The 12,524-nt window shown below is 36.3% G+C and overlaps 1 protein-coding gene across 1 annotated transcript; it reads left to right on the top strand.

Moving 5' to 3' along the window:
- The first annotated feature begins 4,319 nt into the window (after nt 1–4,319).
- On the top strand, nt 4,320–5,937 carry LOC106326192 (non-specific lipid-transfer protein-like protein At2g13820). Its single transcript, XM_013764211.1, has 3 exons — nt 4,320–4,749; nt 4,853–4,903; nt 5,673–5,937. Exons 1-3 carry the CDS (start codon nt 4,377–4,379, stop codon nt 5,870–5,872), a joined length of 624 nt encoding a protein of 207 aa, XP_013619665.1. The 5' UTR covers nt 4,320–4,376; the 3' UTR covers nt 5,873–5,937.
- Nucleotides 5,938–12,524: the final 6,587 nt, after the last annotated feature.

Here is a 12,524-nt window from a genome sequence, read left to right as displayed (position 1 = left end):
GAGCGCTTGGTGGGAAGCAACTCACTGGTAAGTGTAAATATGTTTTTCTTTCTATATTTTGTCTCATTTTGTTTTTATTTCTATTATAGGAAAAATAAAATCGAAGACTCCCAGAGGAACAGTCCATGGACTGCTCTCGCTGGAGAACAGCTGCTCCTCCAGGTAAGTTTTCGAAACATAAAAAAAATATATAAAAAAGAGAAGAGGAAGCGGTTAGGGTTTGCCTATTTAAGGTAACTACCCCACTTCCCCACTTAGCCCCACATCGCCGCAAACCCCCTCCCCATAAGTTTAGAACCCTAAAATCGAAAACCTTAAACTCTCAAACTTTTCTCAATCTATTTTGGTTCTAACCCCTTGGGATTTCGAAATTCATCTGTTTTTCCAGCACTCTCTCAACCGAACAAGGTAAAACTCGAACTCTCTCCAATCCTACGCGGTCAACTACAACATTGATTATGTGGACACTCCCTATCTGATCTCGTGCCACATCCTCTGCGCCGAGACCACATACAGATTCACGGATAAGGAGGGAAACGTGTTGTTCATCAAGCTGCCCCAACCGCACCGCACGAACTTCAGTTCGATAGAGAACATCCTTTTCTTACCTGACCCAAAGTTCCTCTGCGCCAACCCGCGAGCACCACCTCCTGATGATGATAGGGATGAGCCAGAGGACATCACACCGAACGAGGAAACGGCCTATGACTTAGGCCCACTCAACGATGACGCAGACGAGGCAGCATACCGTCGCTGGATGGTTGATTCGCAGCGGAAGAACAACAGCCTCATGAAGATGATCCTCAAGGCGATCATGGGGGGATGTTTCGGCGGTCAAGAGCCGCGACCATCCGCAGTTGAGCAGACTCCACAGAAGTCCCATCGCGTAGGCAAGGAACCGGCCCGATCTTCTGCTGGATCAGAGCATCTTCCGAGGAACCGGAGGACGGTTGGTCGCTCCGAGAGCTGGGAGTCAGACTGATCCCACCTTTTTACCCTATCTCATTGTCTTATCCATCTGAACAATTTATTATCTTGCTTTTTATTTGCTTGTTTGGTTTGTTTTTTGCTTACCTCAAATTTATTTTCACGACCAGGGATGGTGTGAACTAAGTCTGGGGGGAGGTGATTGTGTGAAACTAATCTCTTTCGTTTTTTATGTTCGAGTCAGTCTTTGTGTTTCTTTGAGTCAGTCCAAACTCTTGTGGGAATTAGGACCCTATTTTGTGATGATCTTTTAACCACCTCGTGCTCTAACATTCTTATTCAGTGACCTTAGCAGCGACGAAAGATCCACACTTGGACCTGGAACAACCCTGACTTATCTCACCTGACTCTCCAGAAGTTTTCAACCGATCAGGTTACACTGGGCCGACATAACTCCATCTAACTTGAACCTAATTTTGACTGCAAATTCCTCTTGTTATTGGCATTAGATCAGGGAAACGAGACTTACACTCAGGACTTCTTACTCCTTTTACCAATCTTGCTGATCCTGAGTGGCTAGTTGATTTTTAGCTAGTACCCACCTTGTACCTAAGCCTTTATTCCACCTTCATGCATTCTATTCTTCAGTTTCATATGTGCAGATATGTGCAAAAAGGTTGGAGAGGAAAGGATCGACGCAGCCTCTTACTTGTAATCGCTGCAAGAACAATCAGAACAATCAGAAGAGTAGTCAGTCGAGAACAAAGGAGAACGGCCATATGGCACCGATCATTCCGTGTATTATCTCCTTCTCTGTCACTTCATCATCTATGATCTCATCAGTTATCCAGTTAAAAAAAGAAGAAGAAAAGAGAGATATATGTATATTTACCATTTTATATGAGATCATTGATAGAGAAGGAGGACTAAGTCGGTCAGATGCCCTTTTGAGTTGACTCGGTCAGAACTAGAACAAGGAGAGTTGGTACCAATAATAGAGAGCATAAGAACAATCAAAGCGATAGCTCCAGAAGTCAGCAAAACGAGTGAGGGGTTGTGGACGTCAATGGATTCATCCTCTCTTGCTATTTTGCGCGATATCCTGCATCCACTACAAAAAATTTGGTAAACCCTAAACACTCTTTTGACTCACTATAAATTAGCCTGTTCATACCTAGCCCGTCTACCCTGAATGATGTCTGTGACAAGAGGATTACAACACTTTAAAAAGAATATAGGGAGTTCTGTCTAGAAAGTCTGCCTTTTCAGGATTGAGATATAGAGTATGGAGTCGATCTTTGAACTGTGATCAGCAAAAGTTCTAGTAGTGGTCCTAGTCGGTTGCTTATATGGTTCAGAGATTTGAGGTTAAGGTATGGTTATTGAGGATTAGGAGAGTTCCCACACTTTCAAACATTTTCCCTGTTCTTGATACTTGCCTTGATCGAGGACAAATAAGGATCTAAGTCTGGGGGAATTGATATATGGTATTTTTGACATCATTGTGTATATGCTTTCTAACTTGTTTTCATTGTTTTATCGAGTTAGTCTAGTCTTTTTAGAGTCATTTCAGGTCTGGAGAAGATTGAAGAGCTTAAGGAAGAGACATGAAGAAAGGAGCAAGAATTGGAGACTTCTCCCAAAGAATAATCCGCGGAGCAGTCTGACGGTCGATCCTACCAGGAACAGCCAGACGATTGTTCTCGATAATTATGGAAGTTTCCATATCCTCCAAAGATTTGCCCTAGTTGCCGATTCTCGACTTTGAAGTCTAGGGGCGCCTCCATATAAAAGCGGCCCCTATCTATTTTATTTGAGGACGCTAGTTTTTGCAAGAGAACTAGACCTTATTCTTGGATATTGCTATTGTAAGGGAGACGGCTCTTCTTCTTGACAGAGAAGATCATCCGGAACCTCATTGTTTTACCTTTGATTTACATGCAGTATTATTCAGTTATCATGTCTTGTTCATCTTGTGTTATGGCTGAGTAGTCGGCTAGCTTGTCTAGGGTTCTAGGGTGTTAATCGTGAGGCTAAATATAAATAAGCAACTCTTTTGTTTCTTCGTTCATTCTAGTTCTTAATGCTAGTCCTAACCTGATCACTTACTGCTAGATCTTAGGCTCAATCACTCACTAACCGTGTAGTAGTTTACCTGATATCGAATGAATGAGCTGAGCATCTTTAGTCAGCGAAAGTAGATACTAAAGTGTTCAGTGAACCCATCGGACTTGATCTCTATAGCTTGCGATCGACCCTTGATCCAAACGACAGTTTAGGCGTCAAGGTCGAACCGCAAAGGGAACAGCGCCACGACAGTGGGTTGTTCTACTAAGAGTGATCTGTGTTCTAGATCATGTCTCAACGAGCTTGAATAAATGTTTGGCTAAGTTTTTACACTCGATGAAAAACTCTAGATCGGCTTATCTTTAATATCGAATCTAAACCTTTTAAAATCTTTTACTTTACTTGCAAGTCACTACTTAATTCAAAACCTCATTTTTAGTTTTAGCTAAGTTGAAAACTCATAAGAATAAAGTATAGACTGGTCATCTGGAATGAATCTAAATTACTACAATTATCAATGTTAACTTGACAGTAAGAAATGTTCAGTTTTAGTGTATCAATACCCTAGGGCAGTGTGGTCGTCATTGACTAGAGGACTTCTTGGCGCTCTGTTTACTCTGGCTTGGGGAGACATTACTCAACTCATAGTTGACACAACATTGGATCAAAATCCAGGGTTTTGCTGCGTTACACTTTTCAGATCACTCTCCACTCAATTTGGAGAGAACGAAACGATTGACGTCATGGAGCAACACCCATGGTGGCAGGCTCCTTGGCCAAGTTGATAGACAGAGGGATCCGGAACTGGTGCTTAATGGTCTTTGCAATGGGTCATCGGCAATATGAAGCTCTACTGCAACGCTGGCTGGCCTAGGATGTAGGCTTTATTTGTTTCAAAACTTTGATCTTTCGATTTCTATAAATTAGTTAGATCAAACCAGTTACATTTGATGAACAAAAGTTAGTCTTCTTTGAATAAATTTTACAAATACTCAAAAAAAAAATATATATATATATATAACAACACCCAATGACATTTTCTATTAATTTTAAACTTAACTTTGTTAAAAATATGCGTCCTTTACACTAATTATTTGAACAAAAATATCAACTTAACGAAACAGAAGACGAAAACATCAAATCCTTTCAAGATAATAACAAACTACTCACCTATTCAAAATAATATCTAACCCCCTCCAAAATTTAAGGAACGAGAGAACCGGACGTCAAACCCTAAAAAAAGAAGAAAAACACAAACAAACACTTATTCTATCTTTTCCTTTCCCAGATTCACTTCTATATAAACCTCTCGTATTCTAAATCAGATCTAACAAAAAGAAACACTAAGCACTGAGCACTTTGAAAGAAAATATATAGCAAAAATGAAGCAATCTCTTTTTCTTTCCATATTAATACTGCTATCATCATCATTTGCACAAATCCATACCCGCAACAAATCATATCCGGCAAACCCTCCCTCACCGGTAGCAACTCCAGCACCTGGACCATCAAATTCTGATTGCTCGAGCGTTATATATGACATGATGGACTGTCTCTCGTACCTTACCCCTGGATCAAATGATACTAAGCCCACGAAAGTGTGTTGTGGGGGAATCCTATCTGTTCTACAATATAATCCTAAGTGTGTTTGCATCGGCTTAGCGAGTAGCAAAGATATGGGTATTGCACTGAATAACACAAGAGCTCTTGCCATGCCTACGATTTGCAAGCTCCCCATTGCTGCTCCTCATTGTGGTGAGTATTTTTTATTTTATTTTCTCTCGCTGCTAATTTCTTTGTGTTTTTTGCGTTGTATTTTCATTGTTTCGAAGTTTTAAATTTTTCTTTGCTGGTGTAGCTATACTGGACGTTTCGAGGCCGAGTGCATCTACTCCTGGTATGTCTTCAGGTACGTGTTGCGTTATATTCACATTTTGGTCTTTTTGCATAGATAGTTAATTGATTATATTTCATAATTAAGATTGAAGGGTTTTCATTGTTATATTTTCTTTTTCTTTTCCCTTACAGATTGATTGAAATTGTACTAAAAGTAGTGTGGTATCTTACGTTTTATTTTTAGTTTATTTAATGACTTTCTGGTACATCCACTCTATTATTTCATTGAGGATCACTTGAATTATAATAGTAATGTACTGATATTGCATTTGCTTTTTTTTGAATAATACATTTTTCATATATATTATTTTGAATAAACACTTTCATATGTTATATTTTTCTATTTTTCTCAACAAGATATTTTATTATATATTATTTACCTTATTAACTGAATATTTGAAATAAAAATCGACGTGATATGTTTGTATTTATCATAGTTTTATTTTATGAATTGATTGTTGAAAAGGCAATTCACATATTTGGTAATTATGTAAGTCTCATTTTATTAGTTTGGTTACTATTTTTTCCAGCAAATGCAATCATTTAATTAATCTTCTATGAGAATTTTGATATACCACTGTTTTCGATTTGTTTCTCACGTTCTGTAAATTATTTTAGTCTTACATTTCTAATTTTATTTATTTATTTGGGTGAAAGAATTAGGTTTCCTTTCAACTTTATGATTTGGGTATATCATATTGAAAACCCCTTTTTAAAAAAAAAAAAAAAAAAAAAATTGTATATTAACAAAATATAATGAACGAATTATAACATTGATGCAGTTTCTCCATCGGCTGTAACACCTATGACTCCACAGTCTTCCGCCCAGTCACCCACATTTTCACCATTTTTGCCTGAGTCGCCGGGCATCACTGCACCATCTCCATCAAGTTCTCGCACCAACCACCTATCAGTTTCAAAATTGACCTTCGTTGCCGCTGTAGTTTCTTATATAACTTACATTTCGGTTTTTTCTAATTAATTACAACTTTCAAGTTTTCATATATTTCTTCTACTGAATTGAACATTATATGTTTATGATTTCAAGACCGATGCTGTTTTAATTTGATGTTGTTTGTTAATCATATTGAAATTTTTTTTTATATTTCCATGAACAAGTTTGTTAAATTCTGCTAACAAGAAAAAATGGTAGCCTTTCGTAAAAAAAAATACAATGGTTTCAATAACCATTTTATTTTTAATATTCATTTTTTTAAACATTCCACATAATCATTTCTTTTCCAACTAATTTATTCAACATTCATTTCATCTTTAACCTCCACAATAGTTTATTTAAAAAAATTCAAGACCTTTCCCTACAATTTTTAATTCATACTTTTAACTTTTATAATATAATAACTATATATTAATAATATTTTTATTATAATTAACTTAAAACTAAAATAACTTAACTTTTAATAATTTATTATTTCATTTATATAACTACCTTATTTTATCAAAAAATATTAAAATTAATTTTATTAAAACATTGGAAACTAAGAACATCTCCGAATAAGTTTTCGGTGAAAACATTATATAATCACATTTTCTCATTATTTAAAAAATACATAGCCATAAAATCAGTAACCCGAAGTCCAAACCGAAACCAAACCAAAAATTCTGATCCATACCTTGTCTGAAATGTAAGAAATACAAGAATGAATCTTGTAGAGTGGTACAAAATATATCGGAACCCGAAGTGTTATTACCCGAAACCCGAGTGAGTAACCAACAAAACCGAAAAACCCAAAAATAATTCCGAAAAACCGATTCCAATGTCCAAATTAGTCACAAATATAAATGCTGAAATATTAATATGTTCTTCAAATATTAAATTCTATATTTATTTTGAAATGATATCTAAAAATAAGTATTTAAATTTTAAATACACTAACCTTAAATATTTAGTTCTATATAAATAAGCATTTATTTCTTATATTTTGTTTATAAATTTTGGGTTCAGATATATCCGAACCAAACGAATATAACTCAAATCCAGACGATATATGGTTACTTTATGAGTTTTAGGATCTGATACAAGTTAGAACCAAAAGCGAGATATTATATTTGAACCAGATCCGTACTTACAATTATTCCAGAATGAGACATATGATGCAATATAAATTAGAACTGAAATCTAAATATCCAAATTGTAACCCAACGGGTACCTGAAAGCCCATGCCTAACTTAAATTGTATTTTATATTTTGTTCAATTAGTTTTATATTTGATCGATATTTTACATGTTTGTTGGAATACCCAGTAAACTATTCTCATAAAACATTAATAAAACATGTTCCATCATATGATTAAATATTAATAGTAGCTAACTATTAATATTTATTTTATCAAATATAATATATATATATATATATATATATATATATATATAAAATTTATTAGTTACTTAAATATAGTGTTAGTATAAATTGAATTCATTAGTTTTAAAAAACAATAGATTAGTTATTTAGTTCTTTAATCTGAGATTAGGGTGATTAAAACATTTAAAGTTAAAAACATCTTTATTTTAAGTTAGAAATTTATCTAAATTTATTTTTTTAAATCCTTAACTTAATATTATTAAAAACTAAAATTAAGAAACTTTAAATACACACGAATAAACACCCAAAATTAAAAAACTTTAAATACACATGACATAAAATAAACAAATTTAAAAAAAGACATAACATAATTGGTACAATAGACTCAGTTCACAAACAATAAAAAAATTTAATCATGAAACATTCAAAATTTTGCCATGTGAATCATCTACATTTGAATTACGTAATTCAGATCTAGCACGCACATGATTTGCAAATGTTGGTGGCACCTCGTCAAAAATTGTTGTGGTGTACTCGAACCAATTGCCTTAGATTGATCATAATCGATCCAATGCTGAGCATATGTATCTTGTTAATCCTCAACAATAATATCTCCTATATATTAAAAGAGAAATATTGTCATTTAATGTGTTCACATTATGTTAGCCACGTGGCAGCTTCACAGCGATTTGAGCTTCTCAGCCAAACTCTACATAAATTGTTTACATTATATATTATTTTACTTTTTCAATATAAACTCACATGCATGATTCCGCGGATTATACAAAAGTTCTACATAAAAAGTCAATTTGCAAAAAAGTCACTAATGTATAAGCCTATTTTATTTTTACTTAATCTTTATTTTAATGATTATATCTTTCATGTGTTATTTTGAACAAAATTATCTTTTAATGTTAATTAACGGAATCTTTATATAATTTTTACATACACATACATGTAGGTGTTGGCACGAATCGGATATTCGGGATTTTGGAGATATTGTGGTCCGATTTGTTTCGTCTGAATAATCTATTATCTGATTCGAATCAATTTGTAAGCATCCGGATATTCGGTGTCTTGGATATCCGGAAAAAAATAAGAGTTTTAACTGGTATCCGAATCAATCCATAAAAATAAATAAAAAATTAAATAATATAAAATAATAAAATTTTATTAGAAAAAAAAACTTATTTACTTTTTTGAATACCACTAACTAATTTAATAAATTTAGGCAATAAAAATATCGTAAGACTTATGTAAAATATAATATTTATATAACTTTTTATTTAATTCATTAAATATATGTATATATATGCATAAAACAGATCAGATCAAATATCTGTTTTTTTTCATATTAGTATTTGCTTTGCTTCGTAAAGGTACAAATATCCAGATTTTTTCATCTCAGCAAACGTTGACCAATCCTACACTTCTATTAGAACAGGTTGTGAGACTGATTGAGAACTTGGCATCCAACAATAGCACCAAAAACACTATTTTTTAGAGGAGAAAATCGGCCACCCTAGGAAAGAAGGAGATGGACGATGTTAAGGCTAAGTTAGACAATGTTCACAAGCTTCTCAAGAAGCAGGTTAGCTTTGCAGAGGATGTAGAAGCTGTAGATGTCAACAGTGACAAAGATTTCGAGGAGGATGTGAACTTAATCAGTGGTACCGGTTTCAGATTCAGAAGCCTGAAAATAAGAATGGATACGGAAACTCCTATGACAATGGACAGAGGACTAACTTCAACAAGAGTTCACAGTACCAGAAATCCTACATCAGCAACTTCAACAACAGCAGCAACAGAACTTATGGAAATTTTTCCTATCATAGCGTACCACCACAGACTCGAGAGAAGAAGATAGAAGCAATGATTGATCAGGTTCTTGAGGGCCAGTAGAAGCTGATAGTGAATGTCAATGGGAAGACTGATGATGTCTACACTTAGCTGAATGCAAAGTTTGAAACTTTGAATACACATGTGAAGAAGTTGGAGACACAAGTGGTTCAGATAGGAGACGCTATTAAGAGGCAAGAGACCTTCACCAAGGGTAAAGAAGATGAAGAACTGAAGTACCACATGAATGCCATCATAGAGGATGATTTTTGGCAAATGGTTAAAGGGTAGAAGCTTCAAGAGGGAGATTTCGAAGTTGAGAGCTCTATGAATTTTGGAAGTTTACATTGGTGTCGACCGACACCGAAAGAGAAACATCAACCGATGGAGTCATATGAACACCGATCGATACCTGCTGCCTAGCATCGATCGACGGTGCATACGGAGTCAGTTGCATCATGCGAGACAGTAAGAATCATGACCCATGAAGAGTTCGCAGCTAAGCACCCTCATCCACCCAAACCCTATTGTGTAACCACGAAAGATATCGATCGACATTGCGAGCTAGTCGCTGATCGACATAGAGACTCAACCAACGATCGACAAACACCTTTCAGTATCGATCGATGACCACCTCTCACCTACCGACTGCAACTATCCAAAATCGATGTAGCACGATTGAATGCACACAGAAACTCATCTCAACTTTCACAGATAACAACAGACAACATCAGTGAGCAATCTGTAGATGCACCAGAGCCTATGCAAGTTGATCAGACTACTATAGGAACAACCTTAAGGAAGAGGAAGGAAAAGGTTCATAAGCATCTGAAGAGAGGAGCTAATGATAAGGAGCTGGATAGTTTCACAAAGAGGATTCTGAGGATCCCAATGGATAAGCCATTTTAGGAGGCTTAATTTACCCACAGGTTGTGGATGGTCTTCAGAGGGAATAAGGAAACTGAAGAAGATTTAAGAGAATGTTCCACCAGGTCAGAGAAAAATGAGACAGAGGATTACACTAAAAAAGAAGAGTGATTTGATATCACTCAAATTACGCTAAGGAGTGATTTACTCTCTCAAATAAGAGGTCGAGTTGTAGTAGTCAGGGATCGAATTCACAGGGAGCTAAGGCACACAAAAAATCTAATAGTTATGTGGTTAAGCCAGGCAAACATGTGTAAAGTAAATAGCAGTTGTGAGCAAGGTAATTGCTCGGTTGTTTGATTAAGGTTTTTAAACAGATATGAAAGGCGTTAGACTTAGGATTTCTATTCAAACAATCAGGATTATAGAAATATAGAGACTAAGTGTATGTTGGATATTTTAGAACTCAAACTAAAGAATAGTCGATCAGTTTCTGTATTCTTAGACTATCTATTGTCTAGATCTAAGACGTTAGATGTCGCTTGTTGGTCTTGAGAAAGTGTCGATTGATACCAACTATGGATTGTCGATCGATACATCTTTCAGTGTAATACTCCGTCTAAGAAAAAAAAAAAAAAAAGAGAATGACAAGGTCAAGGTGACGTGGTCATCAAAGAGAGAAGGTGGGGCAGCTGTCACGAATCTATTCATCTGGTTTTACTATAAAAGGAAGGTCAACCTCTTCCATTTCCCCACTTACGTGACCAAGAGAGGAGAGCAAGAAGAGAAAAGAAATAAAGAGAAGAAAAGAAATAGAAAAAAAAAATTTAAGGAGCTGTTTAGAGAGGCAAGACGTGTTACAAGATTGCGTGATTAACGGTACGAAATTAAGACGAAGATTTGGAGGAATTAAAAGGATTTGGTCAGCTTCCGAAATCAGAAAGTCAAGCCACATCGGTTAATCACTGTGAGTCACGGTTAATTGTTTGTTAACGAATTTTTAATGCAGGTTCCTGACATCGGAGACGGCTTCCGAGCTAGGAAAGTCGGTCCGGTCTAGGTGTCAGTCTGTGGATCTGAGGCTTGAGACGATGTCTGGGCTAAGTGGATAGCAAGACTAGTCTAAGCACCCGGGTTATTGTGATTGTGTGATTACTATATGTTGTTATGTTGTGTACGTCGTGTTGGTACTGTTGTGTGAGAACCTCGTGGTGGTTCTAGTAGTAGTTGCAGGTCATTGCTTCCTCAAATGGTACCACTAAGCCGGTCGTGGTCCGGAAAGTGGTGGGCTCGGTTTAACTTGGCTTGATCACCAAGGCCGAGTGTCACACTTGGATGTGGCAGCCCCCGGCGAGTCCGATTAAGGACCGGGGCACGGCGATTCCGATTGAGGACCGTGACCGGGCGATTCCCGAGCGCCTACGCCTGTGTGGTGTAATAGTGAAGGATTGCCGGTGTTCCTTATGTGGAGGAAGAATGATTATGTTGGGCCCTAGGAGTATATATATGGTTGATTGATGGGATGACACTCATAAAGAGTGTTTGGAACTATTATGGTTTAATTGTTTACTGCTTAATCATTTAGGATTTAATATTTGAATATTGATTGTTGAACTACCCGTCTTGCTTGTGTTTGGGGTTGGGTTTAGAATGACGGGTAGTTGTATATGCTAGATAGGGAGTTCACTCACTCCTCACATCCTTTTGCAGGTGACCAGTAGGGAGGACTGTAGCACTCGCGGAACTGTAGGAGCTGGTGTATATTGATCATCTATTGCTAAAGACTCGTTTTCAAGATATATGAATGTATGTTTTACTTTCGACTGCGTCCATGGACCCTATGTATAATATTTTGGGCTTGTTAACTTCATGTTATATATATATAAAATAAAGTAGGTTTTATATTCGTGACGTGTTGAATCTGATATTAGGATAGTCCAACCTAACACAACTCTATGATTCGGTACGGGTTGCAAAGCCTCAGGCCAAAGATTAGAGGAAACTAGTTTTTAATGGATATTCTGGGTTACATAATTATGTTTTGTGACTTGGAAAGTCTATTCTAAACCCGTTGTGACACTTCCGGACTGTTGAGATGAGATGAGGATATAAGGAAGGAAGACTTATGGGAACTAGTTGAGCTTAGGGAGTTAAGGCATAGCATGGATGAGCCATCCCTACAAGGCCGTACAGCATCCGTACTAGGCCGTAAAAAGGGAGGAGGTAACTCAGTCATGGTGAAACAAAGTTACCCGAGTTACTTTGTATGATGGGAAGAAGCTTTGATCACTTACGCAAAGTGATCAGACCATTGAGAGTGGATAAGGAAGGGAGAAGGAGCGTGTGACAGACTGTCATGGACTGGAAGGATAAGGCATAAAGCAAAAGATGCCTCACACACGCGGATGCTCCCATTGGACGCTTTCAAATGGGCGCTCCTCTTATGCTTTGACCTCACATGCTTGTATACTGAAACCCTAGTGTCTTCTACTGACTATATATTGTACCTCAATCTCATTAATGAAAGTTAGACAGTCCTAAACAAATCAATCTTTCTATACTTTTCACAATGATTCTCCATTAGTCTCTTAATCTCTCAAATCTACTC

This window comes from Brassica oleracea, chromosome C2 (genome assembly GCF_000695525.1).
Source record: "Brassica oleracea var. oleracea cultivar TO1000 chromosome C2, BOL, whole genome shotgun sequence".
In the NCBI taxonomy this organism is placed as follows: domain Eukaryota; kingdom Viridiplantae; phylum Streptophyta; class Magnoliopsida; order Brassicales; family Brassicaceae; genus Brassica; species Brassica oleracea.
The sequence above is the reverse complement of the archived record's forward strand: the minus strand, read 5'-3'. Positions and strand labels throughout refer to the sequence as shown.